We start from the raw sequence: 24,614 nt of genomic DNA, 5'->3' as shown, positions 1-24,614 counted from the left end.
GTCTGAGAGAGATGTCCAGGGTTATCAACACGTCACACCAGAGTAATTCTACACAAAACACAGCCCTTCTTTTTTTAATGGAAAAACGTTTGGAACCATTTCCCTGTTTGACCGTCAGGTTTTATGGGTATTATGACACTGTGGGGCTATATTCGTCTCATAGGTGCAACAGTGCATGAGGATGGCCTGGAAATAGCAGATTAAAACCACATAAAAATATGTTGATGTACACTACATGGCCATAAGTCATCGCCTTTAAATTAGTGGATTCGGCTATTTCAGCCACACCTGTTTTTATTTATTGAACCTTTATTTGTACAGGTTTTTCCTCATTGAGATAATATCTATTTTTCAAGAGAGACCTGGTCCAATAGCAGCAGGGGGAACAACGTTTCAGACAAAACAACATACATACAACTATAAACACACATACAGTACAACAATTACATATTACATTAAAAACACAAACATCTTGATTAAAAACAGCTGTCCTTAAGACAATTACACTCTTCTATGATATATACATCGATCAGGTGTTTAAACTCCACCAACGAGACGTGATCATCACATTTTAAAATGTTCAGGAGAGAATTCCAGGACCACGGAGCTGAGTAACTAAAACTATTTCTACCATGACCTGTTCTAATTGTTGGTACTGTCAGAAGCAAATGAGAATGGGACCGTAATTGATATTTATTTACCAATCTGACTAAAAAAGAACCGAGATAAAATGGCATTTTACCCAATATGGCCTTATAAATCAGTGTATACCAGTGTTTAAGCCTACGCCAGGTCCATGACGACCAGCCAACAGCGCTGTAGAGATCACGATGATGTGTTAGACGCTTTTGATTTGTAATGAACCTGAGGGCTGCATGATACACTGAATCAAGCGCTCTCAGGTTAGTGGTTGAGGCCTGCATATATTTAACATCACTAAAATCTAAAACTGTCAGTAATGTACATCATACCAGCTCCTTCCTGGCCCCCAAAGAATGTGTTTCCCCCAAAGAAAAACAAGCCTTATGCTGACAGGTGTACAAAATGAGCACACAGCCATGCAGTCTCCACAGACAAACATTGGCAGTAGAAAGGCCAGTGCTGAAGAGCTCAGAGACATTCAACGTGGCACCGTCATAGGATGCCACCTCCCCAACAAGTCAGTTTGTCAAATCCCTGCCCTGCTAGAGCTGCCCCCGGCCAACTGTAAGAGCTGTTATTGTGAAGTGGAAACGTCTAGGAGCAACAACGGCTCAGACACAAAGTGGTAGGCCACACGAGCTCACAGAACAGGACTGCCGAGTGCTGAAGCACATCAAGCACAAATCATCTGTGCTCGGGTTCCAATACTCAGCCGCACACAAGCCTAAGATCACTATGAGCAATGCCAAGCATCATCTGGAGTGGTGTAGAGCTCGCCATCATTGGACTCTTGGAGAAGTGGAAACGTATTCTCTGGAGTGATGAATCACGCTCTCACCATCTGGCAGTCCGACGGACAAATCTGGGTTTGGCGGATGCCAGGAGAACGCTACCTGCACCAATGCATAGTGCCAACTGTAAAGTTTAGTGGAGGAGGAATAATGGTCTGGGGCTGTTTTCCATGGTTCGGACCCCTTAGTTCCAGTGAAGGGAAATATTAACGCTACAGCATACAATGACATTCTAGACGATTCTGTGCTTCCAACTTTGTGGCAACAGTTTGGGGAAGGCCCTTTCCTGTTTCAGAATACCAAGGACCCCGCGCACAAAGCGAGGTCCATACAGAAAGGGTTTGTCGAGAATGGTGTGGAAGAACTTGACTGGCCTACACAGAGCCCCGACCTCAACCCCATCTTTGGGATGAATTGGAATGCCGACTGCGAGCCAGGCCTAATCGCCCCACATCAGTGCCCGACCTCACTAATGCTCATGTGGCTGAATGTTAGCAAGCCCCCACGCCAATGTTACAACATCTAATGGAAAGGCTTCCCAGAAGAGTGGAAGCTGTTATCACAGCAAAGGGGGGGACCAATTCCATATTAATGTCCATGATTTTGGAATGAGATACTTTTGGCCATATAGTGTGTGTCGATTATGTGTATAGAGTACACTTCTGGATAAACAGAATTTATTTTTTTCCTCCAGGTTTTCTTCAAATTTCTGCAATGTTGCCAACTAGCTAGCTTACGGAACAACTTTCATTCAATCAGAAATCTTGCTGCTGGGAGCCAGCAGATCATTCAAACCATTTTTGCAATACAAAATTCACCAGACCTCTAAGGGAGATGTGACAGCAACGTAATAATGGAGGTATGGCAACGCGAGACTACCGAGTAGACTGCCCCATTTCATGCCCCCAATGCAATTCACATGCATCCACAGTGCGATTTCAACTGATTTTAACTTTTTTGGGGGCAGACTACTCAACTTTTATTAACTAATAATTGTATTTCGTTGAATTTAACCACATTCCAACCTGGTCTATCATTATCTAGTCCAATTATGGCATGTTTCCACTATTTTTATCCGTTTGTATCAGTTTCAATAGGGGACTTTTATTTTGAAGGCGAACCGCCAGTTCCACCTACCGTTGTTCACAATAATATTGTTCACGACACACACGCCTCAGCCGTTTATACCATTTAGGGAAGTGACGGGACTTGTCAGGAGCTAACTGCGCCCTTTCATCCAAAAGTTCTAATGAGAAAGCAAATGAATGGAATCGACGGTACGAATTGAGAACGGATTGTTATAACAGGACCAACGGTAACGGTGAATGTTTTTGGACCTTCACATACAGTCGACGAATAAATATATATATATATATTTTTTTTTACAGCCAACCATTAATCTGCAATTACCTACATCTGCAACATGGCTGCTAGGAGGACGCTAGTGGGAAAAGTTTATTAAGAGTACTGACGTGGGAGAAGTTTTATACTTATCCAGTCCAGTGCAGCAGACATTGTTGGATAAACAACATTTTTTTCCTATCGCCTCGGATTGAACAAACGAACGGAACACTGGATTACCGAGTAAATGCAGAGGAGTGCAAGACCACTTTCTCAATAGACTTTACCTTCTAGATTTGTGGTGCCCTTTTCATCCAAAATAGTGGTCCTCTCGTCCTGTGGTCCATCTAAAATGCATTTCTCCATTCCGGAAACGGAGGTTCGTTCGGGAGAAAATGGATCAACATACGTGGTCAGTTCCAGAAATGTTTTTTTGTTTGTCTGTTGCGACATAGTTATTTTACTGCAGATTCCTAGCATGTGAAATCCATTCCAGTGATTTAATTATTATTATTATTATTTTTAAATCACCCCAACCAGACTCTTGTGATATGATTTTAGAGGTTGTCCCGGGTTACTAGTAAACAATTTGACAGGACTTTCACTGTCTGTCATAATACCTCACAAGGCATTGCCATTTTGTAATACAATGTAAGTTAACCCCTTATTCCTTGGGAAATCATACATGATTGACACTAACAGGCAATACATTGTGGATCAGTAGGCATCGATCCACATCAATATAAAGTTACCCTGTTTATAAAATCAAGCCTATTCGGACTGCAATATAATTTCCCAATATCCGATAGAAAACCACAGCAATTCCATCATAGGTGATGATTGGACAATAGGTGGCAATGCGTCACACTTCTCACTACAGTCACACTGTAAGAATACTGTGTATGAATGCCAGGTATTGCTATCGCAAGATATACATTTGGCACCGTTTTATAGATCTTATCTTTCAAGGCAAATGTGTTTCAAGTTGTGTTAGTCATATGGAGAGGATACACATGGTCGACACTGTTCAGTAAAATGCTCACTTGCACGTTCTTTCTCCTCAATGCAACGACAATAAGAGATAATACAAGATAAGATTACAAACAGAAAGTAAATGTCTCAGTAGAATTGAACAAACATTTAATATATATATATATTAATATAATACAAGAAGGCACAATTTGTTGTCCAATATTCACATGTGTTTTGGTTGAAGATGGGCGGCAAGTGTTTCAATTGTGCAGTATTTAGCAATCACAATAAGAGGTGTGTGTGTGTGTGTGTTAAGGTGCAGAGAGTCAGAGCAGTTGGTCATTCCATTTCAAGTGTTCAACTGTCTAATGGCTTGTAGATAGAAACGTACTCTGACTCAGAGTCAATCAGACCTCTTGGTCTGGTACCGTCTGCCTGACGGTCAGGGGGTGAACAGCTCGTGGCTGAGGTGTGGGGTCCTTGATGATGCTGCGGGCCTTCCTCAGGCACTGTTTCAACTAGATGTCCTGGATTGACAGGAGCGTGGTGCCAGTGAGGTACTGGGCTGTCTTCACCACCCGCTGGAGGGCCTTGCGGTTGTGGACGGAGAAATTCTCGTACCAGGCCGTGATGCAACCGGTCAGGATGCTCTCGATGGTGCAGTGGACCTGTATTTGGAGAGAGACCCGGGGTGGCATGCCACATTTCTTCAGCCGCCTTAGGAAGTAGATATGCTGTTGCTCCCTCTTGACCAGAGTGGTGGTGATGGTCCATGTCAATTCCTCAGTGACGTGGACGCAGAGGAACTTAAAACTGCTGGCTCTCTCCACTGCAGTCCTGTTGATTTGGGTCGGGGCGGGTTCCCTCCTCTGCTTCCTGAAGTCAACAATCAACTCCTTACTTTTGCTGACGTTGAGGGAGAAGTTGTTGTCCTGGCAACACGTTGAAGGTGTGTTATGACCAAGTGCAATGTACTACACTAAGGAATTGAGGTTGTGAAATGTTTTGTTCTTTCAAGTCCTATTTAAACCTAAATATTTTAGTTACACCCAGCCTCCTACAGTACACCCAGCCCCCTACAGTACACCCAGCCCCCTACAGTACACCCAGCCACACCCGGTACACCCAGCCCCCTACAGTACACCCAGCCCCCTACAGTACACCCATCCCCCTACAGTACACCCAGCCCCCTACAGTACACCCAGCCTCCTACAGTACACCCAGCCTCCTACAGTACACCCAGCCACACCCGGTACACCCAGCCCCCTACAGTACACCCAGCCTCCTACAGTACACCCAGCCCCCTACAGTACACCCAGCCTTCTACAGTACACCCAGCCACACCCGGTACACCCAGCCCCCTACAGTACACCCAGCCCCCTACAGTACACCCAGCCCCCTACAGTACACCCAGCCTTCTACAGTACACCCAGCCACACCCGGTACACCCAGCCCCCTACAGTACACCCATCCCCCTACAGTACACCCATCCCCCTACAGTACACCCAGCCCCCTACAGTACACCCAGCCCCCTACAGTACACCCAGCCCCCTACAGTACACCCAGCCCCCTACAGTACACCCAGCCCCCTACAGTACACCCAGCCCCCTACAGTACACCCAGCCCCCTACAGTACACCCAGCCCCCTACAGTACACCCAGCCCCCTACAGTACACCCAGCCCCCTACAGTACACCCAGCCACACCCGGTACACCCAGCCCCCTACAGTACACCCAGCCCCCTACAGTACACCCAGCCCCCTACAGTACACCCAGCCTCCTACAGTACACCCAGCCCCCTACAGTACACCCAGCCCCCTACAGTACACCCAGCCTCCTACATTACACCCAGCCCCCTACAGTACACCCAGCCCCCTACAGTACACCCAGCCCCCTACAGTACACCCAGCCCTCTACAGTACACCCAGCCCTCTACAGTACACCCAGCCCTCTACAGTACACCCAGCCCTCTACAGTACACCCAGCCCCCTACAGTACACCCAGCCTCCTACAGTACACCCAGCCTCCTACAGTACACCCAGCCTCCTACAGTACACCCAGCCCCCTACAGTACACCCAGCCACACCCGGTACACCCAGCCCCCTACAGTACACCCAGCCTCCTACAGTACACCCAGCCCCCTACAGTACACCCAGCCTTCTACAGTACACCCAGCCACACCCGGTACACCCAGCCCCCTACAGTACACCCAGCCCCCTACAGTACACCCAGCCTTCTACAATACACCCAGCCACACCCGGTACACCCAGCCCCCTACAGTACACCCATCCCCCTACAGTACACCCAGCCCCCTACAGTACACCCAGCCCCCTACAGTACACCCAGCCCCCTACAGTACACCCAGCCTCCTACAGTACACCCAGCCCCCTACAGTACACCCAGCCCCCTACAGTACACCCAGCCCCCTACAGTACACCCAGCCCCCTACAGTACACCCAGCCCCCTACAGTACACCCAGCCCCCTACAGTACACCCAGCCCCCTACAGTACACCCAGCCCCCTACAGTACACCCAGCCTTCTACAGTACACCCAGCCCCCTACAGTACACCCAGCCCCCTACAGTACCCCCAGCCCCCTACAGTACACCCAGCCACACCCGGTACACCCAGCCTCCTACAGTACACCCAGCCCCCTACAGTACACCCAGCCCCCTACAGTACACCCAGCCCCCTACAGTACACCCAGCCCCCTACAGTACACCCAGCCCCCTACAGTACACCCAGCCTCCTACAGTACACCCAGCCCCCTACAGTACACCCAGCCCCCTACAGTACACCCAGCCCCCTACAGTACACCCAGCCCCCTACAGTACACCCAGCCCCCTACAGTACACCCAGCCCCCTACAGTACACCCAGCCCCCTACAGTACACCCAGCCTCCTACAGTACACCCAGCCTCCTACAGTACACCCAGCCCCCTACAGTACACCCAGCCCCCTACAGTACACCCAGCCCCCTACAGTACACCCAGCCCCCTACAGTACACCCAGCCCCCTACAGTACACCCAGCCCCCTACAGTACACCCAGCCCCCTACAGTACACCCAGCCCCCTACAGTACACCCAGCCTCCTACAGTACACCCAGCCTCCTACAGTACACCCAGCCCCCTACAGTACACCCAGCCCCCTACAGTACACCCAGCCCCCTACAGTACACCCAGCCTCCTACAGTACACCCAGCCCCCTACAGTACACCCAGCCACACCCGGTACACCCAGCCCCCTACAGTACACCCAGCCCCCTACAGTACACCCAGCCCCCTACAGTACACCCAGCCCCCTACAGTACACCCAGCCCCCTACAGTACACCCAGCCCCCTACAGTACACCCAGCCCCCTACAGTACACCCAGCCCCCTACAGTACACCCAGCCCCCTACAGTACACCCAGCCCCCTACAGTACACCCAGCCCCCTAGAGTACACCCAGCCCCCTAGAGTACACCCAGCCCCCTAGAGTACACCCAGCCCCCTAGAGTACACCCAGCCCCCTAGAGTACACCCAGCCCCCTAGAGTACACCCAGCCCCCTAGAGTACACCCAGCCCCCTACAGTACACCCAGCCTCCTACAGTACACCCAGCCCATTACAGTACACCCAGCCCCCTACAGTACACCCAGCCCCCTACAGTACACCCAGCCCCCTACAGTACACCCAGCCTCCTACAGTACACCCAGCCCCCTACAGTACACCAGGCCACACCCGGTACACCAGGCCACACCCGGTACACTGAGCCCCACACAGTCTATGCTCACTCATCTAGAATGATGTAAAAATGCTCAGGGCTTCTGGACAAAGTATAGCTTAGCTTGGTTATGAAGCCCTGATATGGCCCCGTGTGCTCCTTGCTTGACCTCATAGTACAATGTCACTTTGTTTTAAAGCAGATTAGGTGAGCGTTTAAATCCCCTCTCTCTCGGATCCGAGGTTTGTCACCAAGATATGACAATCGGACCTGTTTTTCAACTTTAAGAGCATAACCAGCTGGGAAGTGGTTTGCCACCCAAGCTCACAGAACGGGACCGGCGAGTGCTGAAGCAGGTAGAGTATAAAAGTCCTCTGTCCTCGGTTGCACCACTCACTACAGAGTTCCAAACTGCCTCTGGAAGCAACGTCAGCAACAATAACATTTCGTCTGGAGCGTCATGAAATGGGTTTCCATGACCGAGCAGCAGCACACAAGCCTAAGATCCACATGCGCGATGCCAAGCGCCGGCTGGAGTTGGACTCTGGAGTAGTGGAACCGCGTTCTCTGGAGTGATGAATCGCGCTTCACCATCTGGCAGTCCGATGGCCGAATCTGGATTTGGCGGATACCAGGAGAACGCTACCTGCCCGACTGCATGGTGCAACTGTAAAGTTTGGTGGAGGAGGAATAATGGTCTGGGACTGTTTTTCATGGTTCCGGCTAGGCTTCGTAGTTCCAGTGAAGGGAAATCTTAACGCTACAGCATAAAGTTACATTCCAGACGATTCTGTGCTTCAAACTTTGTGGCAACAGTTTTTGGGAAGGCCCTTTCCTGTTTCAGCATTACTTATACCTCTGTGCACAAAGCAAGGTCAGTACAGAAATGTGTTTGTCGACATCGGTGTGGAAGAACTTGACTGTCCTGCACAGAGCCCTGACCTCAACCCCATCGAACACCTTGGGATGAATTGGAACGCTGACTGCGAGCCAGGCCTAATCGCCAAACATCAGTGCCTGACCTCACTAATGCTCTTGTGGCTGAATGGAAGCAAGTCCCCGCAGCAATGTTCCAACATCTAGTGGAAAGCCTTCCCAGAAGAGTGGAGGCTGTTATAGCAGCAATGTTCCAACATCTAGTGGAAAGCCTTCCCAGAAGAGTGGAGGCTGTTATCGCAGCAATGTTCCAACATCTAGTGGAAAGCCTTCCCAGAAGAGTGGAGGCTGTTATAGCAGCAATGTTCCAACATCTAGTGGAAAGCCTTCCCAGAAGAGTGGAGGCTGTTATAGCAGCGATGTTCCAACATCTAGTGGAAAGCCTTCCCAGAAGAGTGGAGGCTGTTATAGCAGCAATGTTCCAACATCTAGTGGAAAGCCTTCCCAGAAGAGTGGAGGCTGTTATAGCAGCAAAGGGGGACCAACTCCATATTAATGCCCATGATTTTGGAATGAGATGTTCGAGGAGCAGGTGTCCACATACTTTTGGTCATGTAGGGTACATTTATATTCCGGACATCGCTCGTACTGATATTTCTTCATTCTTTTTATTTTGAGGGATTTGTCTATAATATCTATGTATTGTGTATATGTATATATCTGTGTATTGCTAGATATTAATACTGGAGCTAGAAAAACAAGTATTTTGCTGCACCTGCAATAACATCTGCAAAAAATACTGTGTGTACACGTCAAATGCAATTTGATTTGATTTTGAGTGACCGTCTCTACACAGTCCGTATCAAACACAGGCTCAGATGTAGCCTGCAGCAAAATGTGCCAGTGTCTTGCTGTCTGTCTCATTGGCTGAGGAGAGTAGTAGAGGTCACTCAATGACTCCTGCAGCCAATGAGACGTACAGTATAAGTACACTTTAATATCTACAGTGCATTCGAGAAAGTATTCAGACCCCTTGACTTTTTCCACATTTTGTTACTAGCCTTATTCTAAAATGGATTAAATATAACATTTTCCTCATCGTTCTACACACAATAGCCCATAATGACAAAGCAAAAACAGGTTTTGAGAGATTTTTGCAAATCTTTAAAAAAGTTTTTAAAAATAAATTTAAATAAAAACGTATTTACATAAGTATTCAGACCCTTATGCTATGAGACTCGACATTGAGCTCAGGTGCATCCTGTTTCCATTGATCATCCTTGAGATGTTTCTACAACTTGGAGTCCACCTGTAGTAAATTAAATTGATTGGACATGATTTGGAAAGGCATGCAACTGTCTATGTAAGGTCCCACAGGTGACAGTGCATATCAGAGCAAAAACCAAGCCCTGAGGTTGAAGGAATTGTCCGTAGAGCTCCAAGACGGCATTATGTCGACACAGATCTGGGGAAGGGTACCAAAACAATTCTGCAGCATTGAAGGTCCCCAATAACACAGTGGCCTCCATCATTCTTAAATGGAGGAAGTCTGGAACCACCATACTGTTCCTAGAGCTGGCCTCCAGGCCAAACTGAGCAGTTGTGGGAGAAGAACCCGGTGGTCACTCTGACAGAGTTCCTCTGTGAAGATGGTTGTCCTTCTGGAAGGTTCTCCCATCTCTGCAGCACTCCACCAATTAGGACTTTATGGTAGAGTTGCCAGACCGAAGCCACTCCTCTGTAAAACGTGTGGAGATGTTTTCCAGTGGCAGGGACTGGGAGACTAGTTAGGATCGAGGCAAAGATGAACGGAGCAAAATACACAGATCTTTGATGAAAAGCTGCTCCAGAGCGCTCAGGACACTTTCCAGCAGGACAACGACCCTAAGCACACAGCCAAGACAACGCAGGAGTGGCTTCGGGACAAGTCTCTGAATGTCCTTGAGTGGCCCAGCCAGAGCCCAGACTTGAACCTGATCGAACATTTCTGGAGAGACCTGAAAATAGCTGTGCAGCAACGCTCCCCATCCAACCTGACAGAGCTTGAGAGGATCTGCAGAAAAGGGGAGAAACTCCCCAAATACAGGTGTGACAAGCTAGGAGCGTCATACCAAAGAAGACTTGAGGCTGTAAATGCTGCCAAAGGTGCTTCAACAAAGTACTGAGTAAAGGGTCTGAATACTTAGGTAAATCTGATATTTCATTATTGTTATATATTTTTGCAAAAATGTCTAAAAAAAAACAGTTTTTGCTTTGTCATTGTGGAGTATTGTGTGTAGATTGGCGGTGGGGGGGACAGACGAATTAATACATTTTAGAATAAGGCTGTAATGAAACAAAAAAGTCAAGGAGTCTGAATACTTTCCCAATGCACTGTAGATATTATAGACGGGTTTCAACCATTAATCATGAGTGAGTAGTGTAGCGGTAGAGAGGGGCACAGTACAGGAAATGGACTGAGTTCTTACCAGCACCTCAAGGAAAGGAAGTGTGTTATTTGAATTTTTTTAATAGAAATATATTTTCTAGAGTGGGTACTTTCCTATCGTGTGTATTTGAGTGGAGCGGGGGAAGAGATTAGTGGTGGAGAATGCAGGCAGGATTTGGGATTTGGGGTGTTAAAATAAAGCACTAATCTGTCTGTCGTACTGTAACTGTTTCCTTTATAAAGAGGCCATAATCTGAGTACAGTGAGTTTTGTGTCCCTGTGAGTGTGACCTGACCTATGGCCGGTTCAGCAGGACAGAAGCAGGATAAGGAAAATTTAATAATGAGTGAGGACCATCCTGAACATTTTTTAAATAACCATCCCAATTGTTTCAATAGGCCTACATTCATTTTTGGAATTTGTATTTTTGTTTATTAACGTTATTTTTCCTGTATATAAACATGACCTCACAGCGGGAGTGTCTACTAATGATTAAAAGCTGTTGTTTTGGTAACATGCACATTTGTGGCCTGCTGGAGGTCATTTTGCAGGGCTCTGGCAGTGCACCTCCTTGCACAAAGGCGGAGGTAGCGGTCCTGCTGCTGGGTTGTTGCCCTCCTACGGCCTCCACCACGTCTCCTGATGTACTGGCACTTCAGCCGTAGAGGCGTCTGAACCCCATCACACAGTACAGAGACTTCAGCCGTAGAGGCGTCTGAACCCCCATCACACAGTACAGAGACTTCAGCCGTAGATGCGTCTGAAACCCCATCACACAGTACAGAGACTTCAGCCGTAGAGGCGTCTGAACCCCCATCACACAGTACAGGGACTTCAGGAAAATTATGTCTGCGTTTTCAAATGGTGGAATTCTGTTGGACTTCTCTCACTTCCTGTGGGCTCGGAACAAACATACTTCCTGTCTATTAAATATGGGCTCTATATATTCAGACTGGTATTAGAGGTGTGTGTGTGTGTGCAGTAATTGGTAGTCTGTCTTGTTTAGTTGGTTGCAGATTGAAACAGGTCAGGGTCTGTTAGTTATGCTTTGTCATCTGTTGGGTATGTTCTGGGTTTAATACTGTGAGGTTCCACTGGGTATGTTCTGGGTTTATTACTGTGAGGTTCCACTGGGTATGTTCTGGGTTTATTACTGTGAGGTTCCACTGGGTATGTTCTGGGTTTAATACTGTGAGGTTCCACTGGGTATGTTCTGGGTTTAATACTGTGAGGTTCCACTGGGTATGTTCTGGGTTTATTACTGTGAGGTTCCACTGGGTATGTTCTGGGTTTAATACTGTGAGGTTCCACTGGGTATGTTCTGGATTTAATACTGTGAGGTTCCACTGGGTATGTTCTGGGTTTATTACTGCGAGGTTCCACTGGGTATGTTCTGGGTTTGTGCCCTGTGTGTTGTTTCATAGAATTACTTCCCAATCCATTGTGAATCCTTGGGAATATCCTTTGAGCTAGGGGTATAGTCCAATGAACTCATTCTCAGAACTAGTTCCACGTGACTTTGTTCCAAGAAGCATCAAGTGAACTCATTGTGCGCTTGAATGAGTTGTTATTGCCACAATTGGCTTGCATGTGTTGAGAAACCTTTGAAGACTGCAGTTCCCATGAACCTCTAGCACTGGAACTCTGTGGCTCTGTATGATGATACACCCGGATAGGGCCAAACAGGCAGGATATAACCCCACCCACTTTGCCAAGGCACAGCCCCCACACCACTAGAGGGATATCTTCAACCACCAACTTACAATCCAGAGACAAGGCCGAGTATAGCCCACGAAGATCTCCCCCACGGCACGAACCCGAGGGGTGCACCAACCCGGACAGGAAGATCACGTCAGTGACTCAACCCAATCAAGTGACGCACCCCTCCTAGGGACGGCATGGAAGAGCACCAGTAAGCCAGTGACTCAGCCCCTGTAATAGGGTTAGAGGCAGAGAATCCCTGTGAAGAGAGGGGAACCGGCCAGGCAGAGACAGCAAGGGCGGTTCGTCGCTCCAGTGCCTTTCCGTTCATCTTCACAACCCTGGGCCAGACTACACTCAATCATAGGACCTACTGAAGAGATGAGTCTTCAATAAAGACTTAAAGGTTGAGACTGAGTCTGCGTCTCTCACATGGGTAGGCAGACCATTCCATAAAAATGGAGCTCTATACGTGAAAGCCCTACGTTTGCTTAGAAATTCTAGGGACAATAAGGAGGCCTGCGTCTTGTGACCGTAGCGTACGTGTAGGTATGTACGGCAGGACCAAATCGGAAAGATGGGTAGGAGCAAGCCCAAGTAATGCTTTGTAGGTTAGCAGTAAAACCTTGAAATCAGCCCTTGCCTTAACAGGAATGCAGTGTAGGGAGGCTAGCACTGGAGTAATATGATCAAAGTTTTTGGTTCTAGTCAGGATTCTAGCAGCCGTATTTAGCACTAACTGAAGCTTATTTAGTGCTTTATCCGGGTAGCCGAAAAGTAGAGCATTGTAGTAGTCTAATCTAGATGTGACAAAAGCATTTTTCTGCATTTTTGGACAGAAAATTTCAGATTTTTGCAATGTTACCAATATGGGGAAAAAGCTTTCTTTGAAATATTCTTGATATGTTCGTCAAAAGAGAGATCAGGGTCCAGAGTAACGCCGAGGTCCTTCACAGTTTTATTTGAGACGACTTTACAACCATCAAGATTAATTGTCAGATCCAACAGAAGATCTTTGTTTCTTGGGACCTAGAACAAGCATCTCTGTTTTGTCAGAGTTTAAAAGTAGAACATTTGCTGCCATCCACTTCCTTATGTCTGAAACACAGGCTTCCTGGGTAGGCAATTTTGGGGCTTCACCATGTTTCATTGAAATGTACTGCTGTGTATCGTCTGCAAAGCAGTGAAAGTTAACATTATGTTTTCGAATGACGTCACCAAGAGGTAAAATATATAGTGAAACAATAGTGGTCCTAAAACAGAACCTTGAGGAACACTGAAATGTACAGTTGATTTGTCAGAAGACAAACTGATATCTTTCCGACAGTATCAAAAATACATTTTGGATTGTTCTTATTCTCCTCAAGTTGGAAAAATAAGATAATCGAGCAGCAGTGAGGGCTCTTCGATATTGCACGGTACTGTCTTTCTAAGCTAGTCGGAAGACTTCCAGTTTGGTGGAGAACCATTTCTGTTCCAATTTTCTGGAAGCTTGCTTCAGAGCTCGGGTATTTTCTGTATACCAGAGAGCTAGTCTCTTATGACAACTGGTTTTGGTTTTTAGGGGTGTGACTGCATCTAGCGTATTACGCAAGGTTAAATTTGGTTTCTCAGTTAGGTGTTTAACCGATTTTTGTACTCTGACGTCCTTGGGTAGGTGGAGGGAGTCTGGAAGGGCATCTAGGAATCTTTGGGTTGTCCGAGAATTTATAGCATGGCTTTTGATGATCCTTGATTGGGGTCTGAGCAGATTATATGTTGCAATTGCAAACGTAATAAAATGGTGGTCCGATAGTCCAGGATTATGAGGAAAAACATTCAGATCTACAACATTTATTCCATGGGACAAAACTAGGTCCAGAGTATGACTGTGGCAGTGAGTAGGTCCTGAGACATGTTGGACAAAACCCACTGAGTCGATGATGGCTCCGAAAGCCTTTTGGAGTGGGTCTGTGGACTTTTCCATGTGAATATTAAAGTCACCAAAAATTTGAATATTATCTGCCAAGACTACAAGGTCCGATAGGAATTCAGGGAACTCAGTGAGGAACGTTGTATATGGCCCAGGAGGCCTGTAAACAGTAGCTATAAAAAGGGATTGAGTAGGCTGCATAGATTTCATGACTAGAAGCTCAAATACGAAAACGTCTTTTTTTTTTTTTTTTTTTTGTAAATTGAAATTTGCTATCGAAAATGTTAGCAACACCTCCGCCTTTGCGGGATGCGCGGGGGATATGGTCACTAGTGTAACCAGGAGGTGAGGCCTCATTTAACACAGTAAATTCATCAGGCTTAAGCAATGTTTCAGTCAGGCCAATCACATCAAGATTATGATCAGTGATTAGTTCATTGACTATAACTGCCTTAAGTGAGGGATCTAACATTAAGTAGCCCTATTTTGAAATGTGAGATCACAATCTCTTTCAATAATGACAGGAATGGAGGAGGCCTTTATTCCAGTGAGATTGTGAAGGCGAACACCGCCATGTTTAGTTTTGCCCAACCTAGTCTAGGCCTAGATCATCTGCTTTCTGAAGACAGTCTAGGCCTATACGATGTGCTTTCTGAAGACAGGGTCTAGGCCTAGACGATGTGCTTTCTGAAGACAGGGTCTAGGCCTAGACGATGTGCTTTCTGAAGACGGTCTCTAGGCCTATACGATGTGCTTTCTGAAGACGGTCTCTAGGCCTATACGATGTGCTTTCTGAAGACTGGTCTAGGCCTATACGATGTGCTTTCTGAAGACAGTCTCTAGGCCTATACGATGTGCTTTCTGAAGACGGTCTAGGCCTAGACGAGATGCTTTCTGAAGACGGTCTAGGCCTATACGATGTGCTTTCTGAAGACGGTCTAGGCCTAGACGAGATGCTTTCTGAAGACGGTCTCTAGGCCTATACGATGTGCTTTCTGAAGACTGTCTCTAGGCCTATACGATGTGCTTTCTGAAGACTGGTCTAGGCCTAGACGAGATGCTTTCTGAAGACAGACAGGCAGTTCCAGGTCCCTCAAGGCCACCAATAGAACAACTTTATTTAGATAACCAGGCAGACTGAAGTCAAACTTGAAGTAACTTCCCCTGAGGTCACAGAAGTCTGTCATTTTCTACACAGTAAACAGTAGTTCTGGACTGTTGTTGAATTGACACATTACCAGATGCTCTGTCTGCATCTCTGTATAGCGTTCTTGTGATATTTTGTATTAATAAGAAACATAGATAATATCTATGACTGATAGATATAAGTAGGGCTGATGCAAGATTGTGTCATAAGTGGTTGGTGTTGAACTCTTGTACAGAACACTGATTTCCTCCAACAAAAACAGTTTTATCAGGCTTAGGGGTCCATTGCTGGCTGTAAAACAGTTGAGGGGGAGGGAGAGACAGACCTGGCTCGCAAGAGAAGACAGGTTATGTGCACACTGCCCACAAAAGGAGGTGGAAACTGAGCTGCACTTCCTAACCTCCTGCCCAATGTATGACCATATTAGAGACACATATTTCCCTCAGATTACACAGACCCACAAAGAATTAGAAAACAAACCCGATTTTGATAAACTCCCATATCTACTGGGTGAAATACCAGTGTGCTTCACAGCAGCAAGATTTGTGACCTGTTGCCACAAGAAAAGGGCAACCAGTGAAGAACAAACACCTTTGTAAATACAACCCATATTTATGTTTATTTATTTTCCCTTGTGTACTTCAACTATTTTCACATAATATGACATTTGAAATGTCTTTATTCTTTCGGTACTTTTGTGAGTGCAATGTTTCCTGTTTTTCACTTTTGTTTGATCTATTTCACTTGCTTTGGCATTGTAAACATGTTTCCCAGGCCAGTAAAGCCCTTAAATGTAATTGAATTGAGAGGGAGATGAAGGTTGGCTGTGTCTGTTGAGGAGAGGGAGATGGGGGTTGGTTGTGTGTGTTGAGGGAGACGGGGGTTGGTTGTGTGTGTTGAGGAGAGGGAGACGGGGGTTGGTTGTGTGTGTTGAGGAGAGGGAGACGGGGGTTGGTTGTGTGTGTTGAGGAGAGGGGAGACGGGGGTTGGTTGTGTCTGTTGAGGAGAGGGGGGTTGGCTGTGTGTGTTGAGGAGAGGGGAGACGGGGGTTGGTTGTGTCTGTTGAGGAGAGGGGGGTTGGCTGTGTCTGAGGAGAGGGGAGACGGGGGTTGGTTGTGTGTGTTGAGGAGAGGGAGACGGGGGTTGGTTGTGTGTGTTGAGGAGAGGGAGACGGGGGTTGGTTGGTTGTGTGTGTTGAGGAGAGGGAGACGGGGGTTGGTTGGTTGTGTGTGTTGAGGAGAGGGGAGACGGGGGTTGGTTGTGTCTGTTGAGGAGAGGGAGACGGGGGTTGGTTGTGTGTGTTGAGGAGAGGGAGACGGGGGTTGGTTGTGTGTGTTGAGGAGAGGGAGACGGGGGTTGGTTGTGTGTGTTGAGGAGAGGGAGACGGGGGTTGGTTGTGTGTGTTGAGGAGAGGGAGACGGGGGTTGGTTGTGTGTGTTGAGGAGAGGGAGACGGGGGTTGGTTGTGTGTGTTGAGGAGAGGGGAGACGGGGGTTGGTTGTGTGTGTTGAGGAGAGGGGAGACGGGGGTTGGTTGTGTGTGTTGAGGAGAGGGGAGACGGGGGTTGGTTGTGTGTGTTGAGGAGAGGGAGACGGGGGTTGGTTGTGTGTGTTGAGGAGAGGGAGACGGGGGTTGGTTGTGTGTGTTGAGGAGAGGGAGACGGGGGTTGGTTGTGTGTGTTGAGGAGAGGGGAGACGGGGGTTGGTTGTGTGTGTTGAGGAGAGGGGAGACGGGGGTTGGTTGGTTGTGTGTGTTGAGGAGAGGGAGACGGGGGTTGGTTGGTTGTGTGTGTTGAGGAGAGGGGAGACGGGGGTTGGTTGTGTCTGTTGAGGAGAGGGAGACGGGGGTTGGTTGTGTGTGTTGAGGAGAGGGAGACGGGGGTTGGTTGTGTGTGTTGAGGAGAAGGAGACGGGGGTTGGTTGTGTGTGTTGAGGAGAGGGGAGACGGGGGTTGGTTGTGTGTGTTGAGGAGAGGGGAGACGGGGGTTGGTTGTGTCTGTTGAGGAGAGGGGGGTTGGTTGTGTCTGTTGAGGAGAGGGAGACGGGGGTTGGTTGTGTGTGTTGAGGAGAGGGAGACGGGGGTTGGTTGTGTGTGTTGAGGAGAGGGAGACGGGGGTTGGTTGTGTGTGTTGAGGAGAGGGAGATGGGGGTTGGTTGTGTCTGTTGAGGAGAGGGAGACGGGGGTTGGCTGTGTGTGTTGAGGAGATGGGGGTTGGTTGTGTGTGTTGAGGAGAGGGGAGATGGGGGTTGGCTGTGTCTGTTGAGGAGAGGGGAGACGGGGGTTGGCTGTGTCTGTTGAGGAGAGGGGAGATGGGGGTTGGCTGTTTGTCTGTTGAGGAGAGGGGAGACGGGGGTTGGCTGTGTCTGTTGAGGAGAGGGAGACGGGGGTTGGCTGTGTGTGTTGAGGAGATGGGGGTTGGTTGTGTGTGTTGAGGAGAGGGGAGACGGGGGTTGGTTGTGTGTGTTGAGGAGAGGGAGACGGGGGTTGGTTGTGTGTGTTGAGGAGAGGGGAGACGGGGGTTGGCTGTGTGTGTTGAGGAGAGGGAGACGGGGGTTTGTTGTGTGTGTTGAGGAGAGGGAGACGGGGGTTGGTTGTGTGTGTTGAGGAGAGGGAGACGGGGGTTGGCTGTGTCTTGAGGAGAGGGGAGACGGGGGTTGGTTGTGTGTGTTGAGGAGAGGGGAGACGGGGGTTGGTTGTGTCTGTTGAGGAGAGGGGAGACGGGGGTTGGCTGTGTGTGTTGAGGAGAGGGGAGACGGGGGTTGGCTGTGTGTGTTGAGGAGAGGGGAGACGGGGGTTGGCTGTGTGTGTTGAGGAGAGGGGAGACGGGGGTTGGCTGTGTGTGTTGAGGAGAGGGGAGACGGGGGTTGGCTGTGTGTGTTGAGGAGAGGGGAGACGGGGGTTGGCTGTGTGTGTTGAGGAGAGGGGAGACGGGGGTTGGCTGTGTCTGTTGAGGAGAGGAGACGGGGGTTGGTTGTGTGTGTTGAGGAGAGGGGAGACGGGGGTTGGTTGTGTCTGTTGAGGAGAGGGGAGACGGGGGTTGGCTGTGTGTGTTGAGGAGAGGGGAGACGGGGGTTGGTTGTGTGTGTTGAGGAGAGGGGAGACGGGGGTTGGTTGTGTGTGTTGAGGAGAGGGAGACGGGGGTTGGTTGTGTGTGTTGAGGAGAGGGAGACGGGGGTTGGTTGTGTGTGTTGAGGAGAGGGGAGACGGGGGTTGGTTGTGTGTGTTGAGGAGAGGGGAGACGGGGGTTGGTTGTGTGTGTTGCGGAGAGAGGAGACCGGGGTTGGCTGTGTGTCTGAGATTTTACCAAACACCTCAGTGTTCCCAGAAGAAATATAATTTTAATGAAGCCTTCCACAATGGGAAAACAGTGGTTCATGTTAGCTTTGCCTGTGATTGGGCTCTACATCTGACACCACTGATTGGCTTCTGTTGATTCCAAACATTACTGTTGCGTAGGAGGAGCCTGATAGCTCTTGTCAAAACATACAGGGAAGTTGAGCCAACAAAATTAACTTCAGGTTCTGTAACACCATTCATTACTTTACCTCCCTAACAGTGTGTTATTGGGCCACTGCATTAATACAAGAAACACGTGTGTGTGTGAAAGACTTGTGTTAGGCTGTGCAATGTATTCCCAGAGCAGAGCAACACTTAATGAATCTAGGCTGTGTCTAAAGTAGTGCACTAAATAGGGAATAGGGCCCTGGTCTGAAGTAGTGCACCAAATCAAATTTGATTGGTCACATGCACATGGTTAGCAGATGTTATTGCGAGTGTAGTGAAATGCATGTGCTTCTAGTTTCCGACAGTGCAGTAATATCTAACAAGTAATCTAACAATTCCACAACAACTACCTTATACACACAAATATAGAGGGATGAATATGTACATATAAATATATGGATGAGTGATGGCTGAGCAGCATAGGCAGGTGCAATGGATGGTATAAAATAAAGTATATACATATGATATCAGTAATGTAAGATATATGTAAAACATTTTAAAGTGGCATTGTTTGTTAAAGTGTCCAGTGGTTGGGTCTCCATGTAGGCAGCAGCCTCTCTGTGTTAGTGATGGCTGTTTAACAGTCTGATGGTAATAGAAGCTGTTTATCAGTCTGATGGTAATAGAAGCTGTTTAACAGTCTGATGGTCTGGAGATAGAAGCTGTTTAACAGTCTGATGGAGATAGAAGCTGTTTAACAGTCTGATGGCCTGGAGATAGAAGCTGTTTAACAGTCTGATGGCCTTGAGATAGAAGCTGTTTATCAGTCTGATGGCCTGGAGATAGAAGCTGTTTAACAGTCTGATGGTCTTGAGGTAGAAGCTGTTTAACAGTCTGATGGAGGTAGAAGCTGTTTAACAGTCTGATGGAGATAGAAGCTGTTTAACAGTCTGATGGTCTGGAGATAGAAGCTGTTTAACAGTCTGATGGCCTGGAGATAGAAGCTGTTTAACAGTCTGATGGCCTTGAGATAGAAGCTGTTCTTCAGTGTCTCGGTCCCAGCGTTGATGTACCTGTAATAGGGTGCCATTTCGGGAGGCTCCCTAGTTTCCGTGATGATAAATTGAAGACCGTGTGAGCCGAGTAGAACTAAATAATACCCTTTTAGACAGACCTTTACGGCGTGTTGCAAAATAAAATCTGCCGATGGTTTTAAGAACCCAATTCATTATTTTTCCTATCTCCCGTGCACATGCCGTTTATCTTAATAAAGCCATAGGCTACACCCTCGCAAAATAATACATTCTTAATTTGTTCTTAGGCAGGTCCAAAGAAACATTATAAGACTAATTTAAAATGTATTTTCAAAAAATGAATAGAATTTACATTTACATTTAAGTCATTTAGCAGACGCTCTTATCCAGAGCGACTTACAAATTGGAACGTTCATACATATTCATCCTGGTCCCCCCGTGGGAATTGAACCCTGGTCCCCCCGTGGGAATTGAACCCACAACCCTGGCGTTGCAAGCGCCAGAATGAATGACAAGAGAATGACAAGAGTCTTAAGTCTGTTTACTGGTCTGTGAAGCCCATATGCTAGAGAAGTGCTCAGTAAATTATTTATTCTCTTCTCTTCTACAGGCCTTCAACATCCATGTGAATAGTGTTCTGCACTGTCAGGTACGCTATAGACAGCTGCTCGGACTACACCAACAGGTAAGACATCAACATCCAGGCATTGCATTCAGAAAGTATTCAGACCCCTTGACTTAAAAATAATAATAATATCTATCTATCTATCTATCTATCTATCTATCTATCTACATTATACTAAAATGGATGAAAAATATATTTCTTCTCAATCTACACAATACCCATAATGACAAAGCAAAACACAGATTTGTAGAACTTTTTTCACAAAAACAAACTGAAATCACATTTACGTAAGTATTCAGACCCTTTACTCAGTACTTTGTTGAAGCACCTTTGGCAGCGATTAAAGTCTTGGGTATGACGCTACAAGCTTGGCACACCTGTATTTGGGGAGTTTCTCCCATTCTTCTCTGTAAATCCTCTCAAGCTCTGTCAGGTTGGATGGGGAGTGTTGCTGCACAGCTATTTTCAGGTCTCTACAGAGATGTTTGATCGGGTTCAAGTCCAGGCTCTGGCTGGGCCATTCAAGGACATTCAGAGACTTGTCCCGAAGCCACTCCTGCGTTGTCTTGGCTGTGTGTTTAGGGTCGTTGTCCTGTTGCAAGGGGAACCTTTGCCCCAGTCTGAGGTCCTAACCTGCTCCAGAGCACTTTTCATCAAGGATCTCTCTGTATTTTGCTCTGTTCATCTTTGCCACTCTACCATAAAGGTCTGATTGGTGGGGTGCTGCAGAGATGGTTGTCCTTCTGGAAGGTTCTCCCATCTCCACAGAGGAACTCTAGAGCTCTGTCAGAGTGACCAATGGGTTTTGAGTCACCTCCCTGACCAAGACTGTTCTCCCCCGATTGCTCAGTTTGGCCGGGCGGCCAGCTCTAGGAAGAGTCTTGGTGGTTCCAAAACGTAATAATTTTAAGAATGATAGATGCAATTGTGTTCTTGGTGACCTTCAATGCTGCAGACTTTTTTGGTACCCTTCCCCAGATCTGTGCCTCTACACAATCCTGTCTCTGAGCTCTACGGACAATTCCTTTGACCTCATGGCTTGGTTTTTGCTCTGACATGCACTGTCAACTGGGGGACCTTATATAGACAGGTGTGTGCCTTTCCAAATCATGTCCAATCAATTGAATTTACCACAGGTGGACTCCAATCAAGTTGTAGAAACATCTCAAGGATGATCAATGGAAACAGGATGCACCTGAGCTCAATTTTGAGTACCATAGCAAAGTTTTTATTTTATTTATTTTTTATAAATTTGCAAACATTTTTTTTAAACTGTTCGCTTTGTCATTATGGTGTATTTTGTATATATTGCTGAGGGAATTGTTTTATTGAATTGTTTTTAGAATAAGGCTGTAACGTAACAAAATGTGGGAGAAGTCTGAATACTTTCCGAAGGCATTATGTTCAGCTTCAAAACAAATTGGTGATCAAGAATATGAACTGTTTACTTTGCTCACCAGCAATGGAGAATCAAGCAACAATAGCATACTAGCATAGGCACACTGGCCTTTTGGTATGTCGAAATTGCTTGAAATTGACAAATTTGCTTTTATGAAGCTTGCATTTGGAAAATCGTTGATAAAATGAATTATTACATTATCAACATGTGTTTTTAGACAAAATAATGAAAAGGGTTGTCCTGTAGCCTCAATAAATAGACGTCGATCTGTAGTTGAACACAACCAGGCTGTATCTCAACCGTCCGTGATCGGGAGTCCCGTAGGACGGCGCATAATTGGCCCGGCGTCGTCCGGGTTAGGGGAGGGTTTGGTCGGGGTAGGCAGTCATTGTAAAATAAGAATTTGTTCTTAACTGATTTTCCTAGATAAATAAAGGTTAAATAAAAATAACTTGAGACTTGACTTGCTTTTAGAATACATGACTTGGACTCGACTCGAGACTCAACCTGTTCTACTTGGGACTCGACTCGAGACTCAACCGGTTCTACTTGGGACTCGACTCGAGACTCAACCGGTTCTACTTGGGACTCGACTCGAGACTCAACCGGTTCTACTTGGGACTCGACTCGAGACTCAACCGGTTCTACTTGGGACTCGACTCGAGACTCAACCGGTTCTACTTGGGACTCGACTCGAGACTCAGACCTTTTGACTTGAGACTTGTTTGTGACTTGAATACAAGTGACTTCTGTGTCCAGGCCAGCGCTTATAGTTTACCGAGCTTCATCTGGTAGTGTAGTCACGGTGTAACTGTAACACCCGTGAACACAAACCCCTTCCTCAGGGAATGTTCTTACAGGTGCTGGCGAAACTGCTGTAAGTGGATGTCAAATGGAGTGTTATTGGTAGTGGCAAGCTGAGCAGAAAGCCCCGTGGGACTTTGTAGCTTCATCTATATTTTAGAGGGACAATAATTCTAATCTGCCACAGAGGTTGAATCCCTAAAAGCATTCTGGTTGTATTCCACTAGGAGAGAGCCGTTTGAGACGTAGCCGGTGTGTCTGCCTGTGGATACTGAGCGAGTATCCAGCACAGCGCCCTGGTCTGCTTCTTCCTCTACACCATCATTACGTAGAAATGAAAAACACCTTGCTGCTTTTCACTACGATTGTGTTCCAAATGACTTACTATTCCCTTTATAGCGCACTACTTTTGACCAGGGCCCATAGGGTAGTAGTGCACTACTTTTGACCAGGGCCTATTGGGTTAGTAGTGCACTACTTTTGACTAGGGCCCATAGGGTAGTAGTGCACTACTTTTGACCAGGGCCTATAGGGTTAGTAGTGCACTACTTTTGACCAGGGCCTATAGGGTTAGTAGTGCACTATTTTTGACCAAGGCCCATAGGGTTAGTAGTGCACTACTTTTGACCAGGGCCCATAGGGTAGTAGTGCACTACTTTTGACCAGGGCCCATAGGGTAGTAGTGCACTACTTTTGACCAAGGCCCATAGGGTTAGTAGTGCACTACTTTTGACCAGGGCCCATAGGGTAGTAGTGCACTACTTTTGACCAGGGCCTATAGGGTTAGTAGTGTACTACTTTTGACCAGGGCCTATAGGGTTAGTAGTGCACTACTTTTGACCAGGGCCTATAGGGTTAGTAGTGCACTACTTTTGACCAGGGCCTATAGGGTTAGTAGTGCACTACTTTTTGACCAGGGCCTATAGGGTTAGTAGTGCACTACTTTTGACCAAGGCCCATAGGGTAGTAGTGCACTACTTTTGACCAGGGCCCATAGGGTAGTAGTGCACTACTTTTGACCAGGGCCCATAGGGTAGTAGTGCACTACTTTTGACCAGGGCCCATAGGGTTAGTAGTGCACTACTTTTGACCAGGGCCCATAGGGTAGTAGTGCACTACTTTTGACCAGGGCCCATAGGGTTAGTAGTGCACTACTTTTGACCAGGGCCCATAGGGTTAGTAGTGCACTACTTTTGACCAGGGCCTATAGGGTAGTAGTGCACTACTTTTGACCAGGGCCTATAGGGTAGGACCCATAGGGCTCTGGTTAAAAGTAGATAACATGGTGCCATTTGGAGACATGGACTACATTTTGTCTTTGAAAACAGATCTGAATTAAAACACCAGTTAGTTCTTGGGGTCCGACAGGCTTTAGTTGAAACCTCAGGCTTTAAACAAGACATCTTCTGATGATAAAGTCCCAGAGTTCAGATGCTTTTAAGGAGCTGAATCAACTCAGCCTGGCTAAACGGTAGAAACCAGACGTCTGGGTGTGTTTTACATGGAAACTATCCACATATCTACCGAACTGACTGGGTTTGAAATAAACCTGTGATTCATCCTCAAACTGCTCATAAGTTACACCAGGTTTTCCAAAGAGCTTCAGATGAGGGAACCATTGTCTATCTATGTTTTCTGACCTAACTTTGGCCTGCGGGAACCATTGTCTATCTATGTTTTCTGGCTTAACTTTGGCCTGGGGGAATCATTGTGTATCTATGTTTTCTGACCTAACTATGGCCTGGGGGAATCATTGTGTGTTCATGTTTTCTGACCTAACTTTGGCCTGCGGGAATC

General features: G+C 47.1%; 1 protein-coding gene across 2 annotated transcripts in view; it reads left to right on the top strand.

Annotated features, from left to right (window-relative positions):
• The first annotated feature begins 2,570 nt into the window (after window positions 1-2,570).
• The window catches only part of LOC129817857 (sorting nexin-17-like), a 99,720-nt gene continuing 77,676 nt past the window's right edge, over window positions 2,571-24,614 (top strand). The window contains exons 1-2 of one of the 2 annotated variants that reach the window (XM_055873452.1): window positions 2,571-3,186; window positions 20,600-20,674. In XM_055873452.1, coding sequence (XP_055729427.1) covers window positions 3,127-3,186; window positions 20,600-20,674 — 135 coding nt within the window. In that variant the 5' untranslated portion in view covers window positions 2,571-3,126. The remainder of the gene's footprint in view (window positions 3,187-20,599; window positions 20,675-24,614) is intronic. The other variant, XM_055873451.1, reaches the window with a different exon arrangement.

This window comes from Salvelinus fontinalis, chromosome 20, assembly GCF_029448725.1.
Source record: "Salvelinus fontinalis isolate EN_2023a chromosome 20, ASM2944872v1, whole genome shotgun sequence".
NCBI classification, from domain to species: Eukaryota; Metazoa; Chordata; class Actinopteri; order Salmoniformes; family Salmonidae; genus Salvelinus; species Salvelinus fontinalis.
This window is presented reverse-complemented; position numbering and strand designations above follow the sequence as displayed.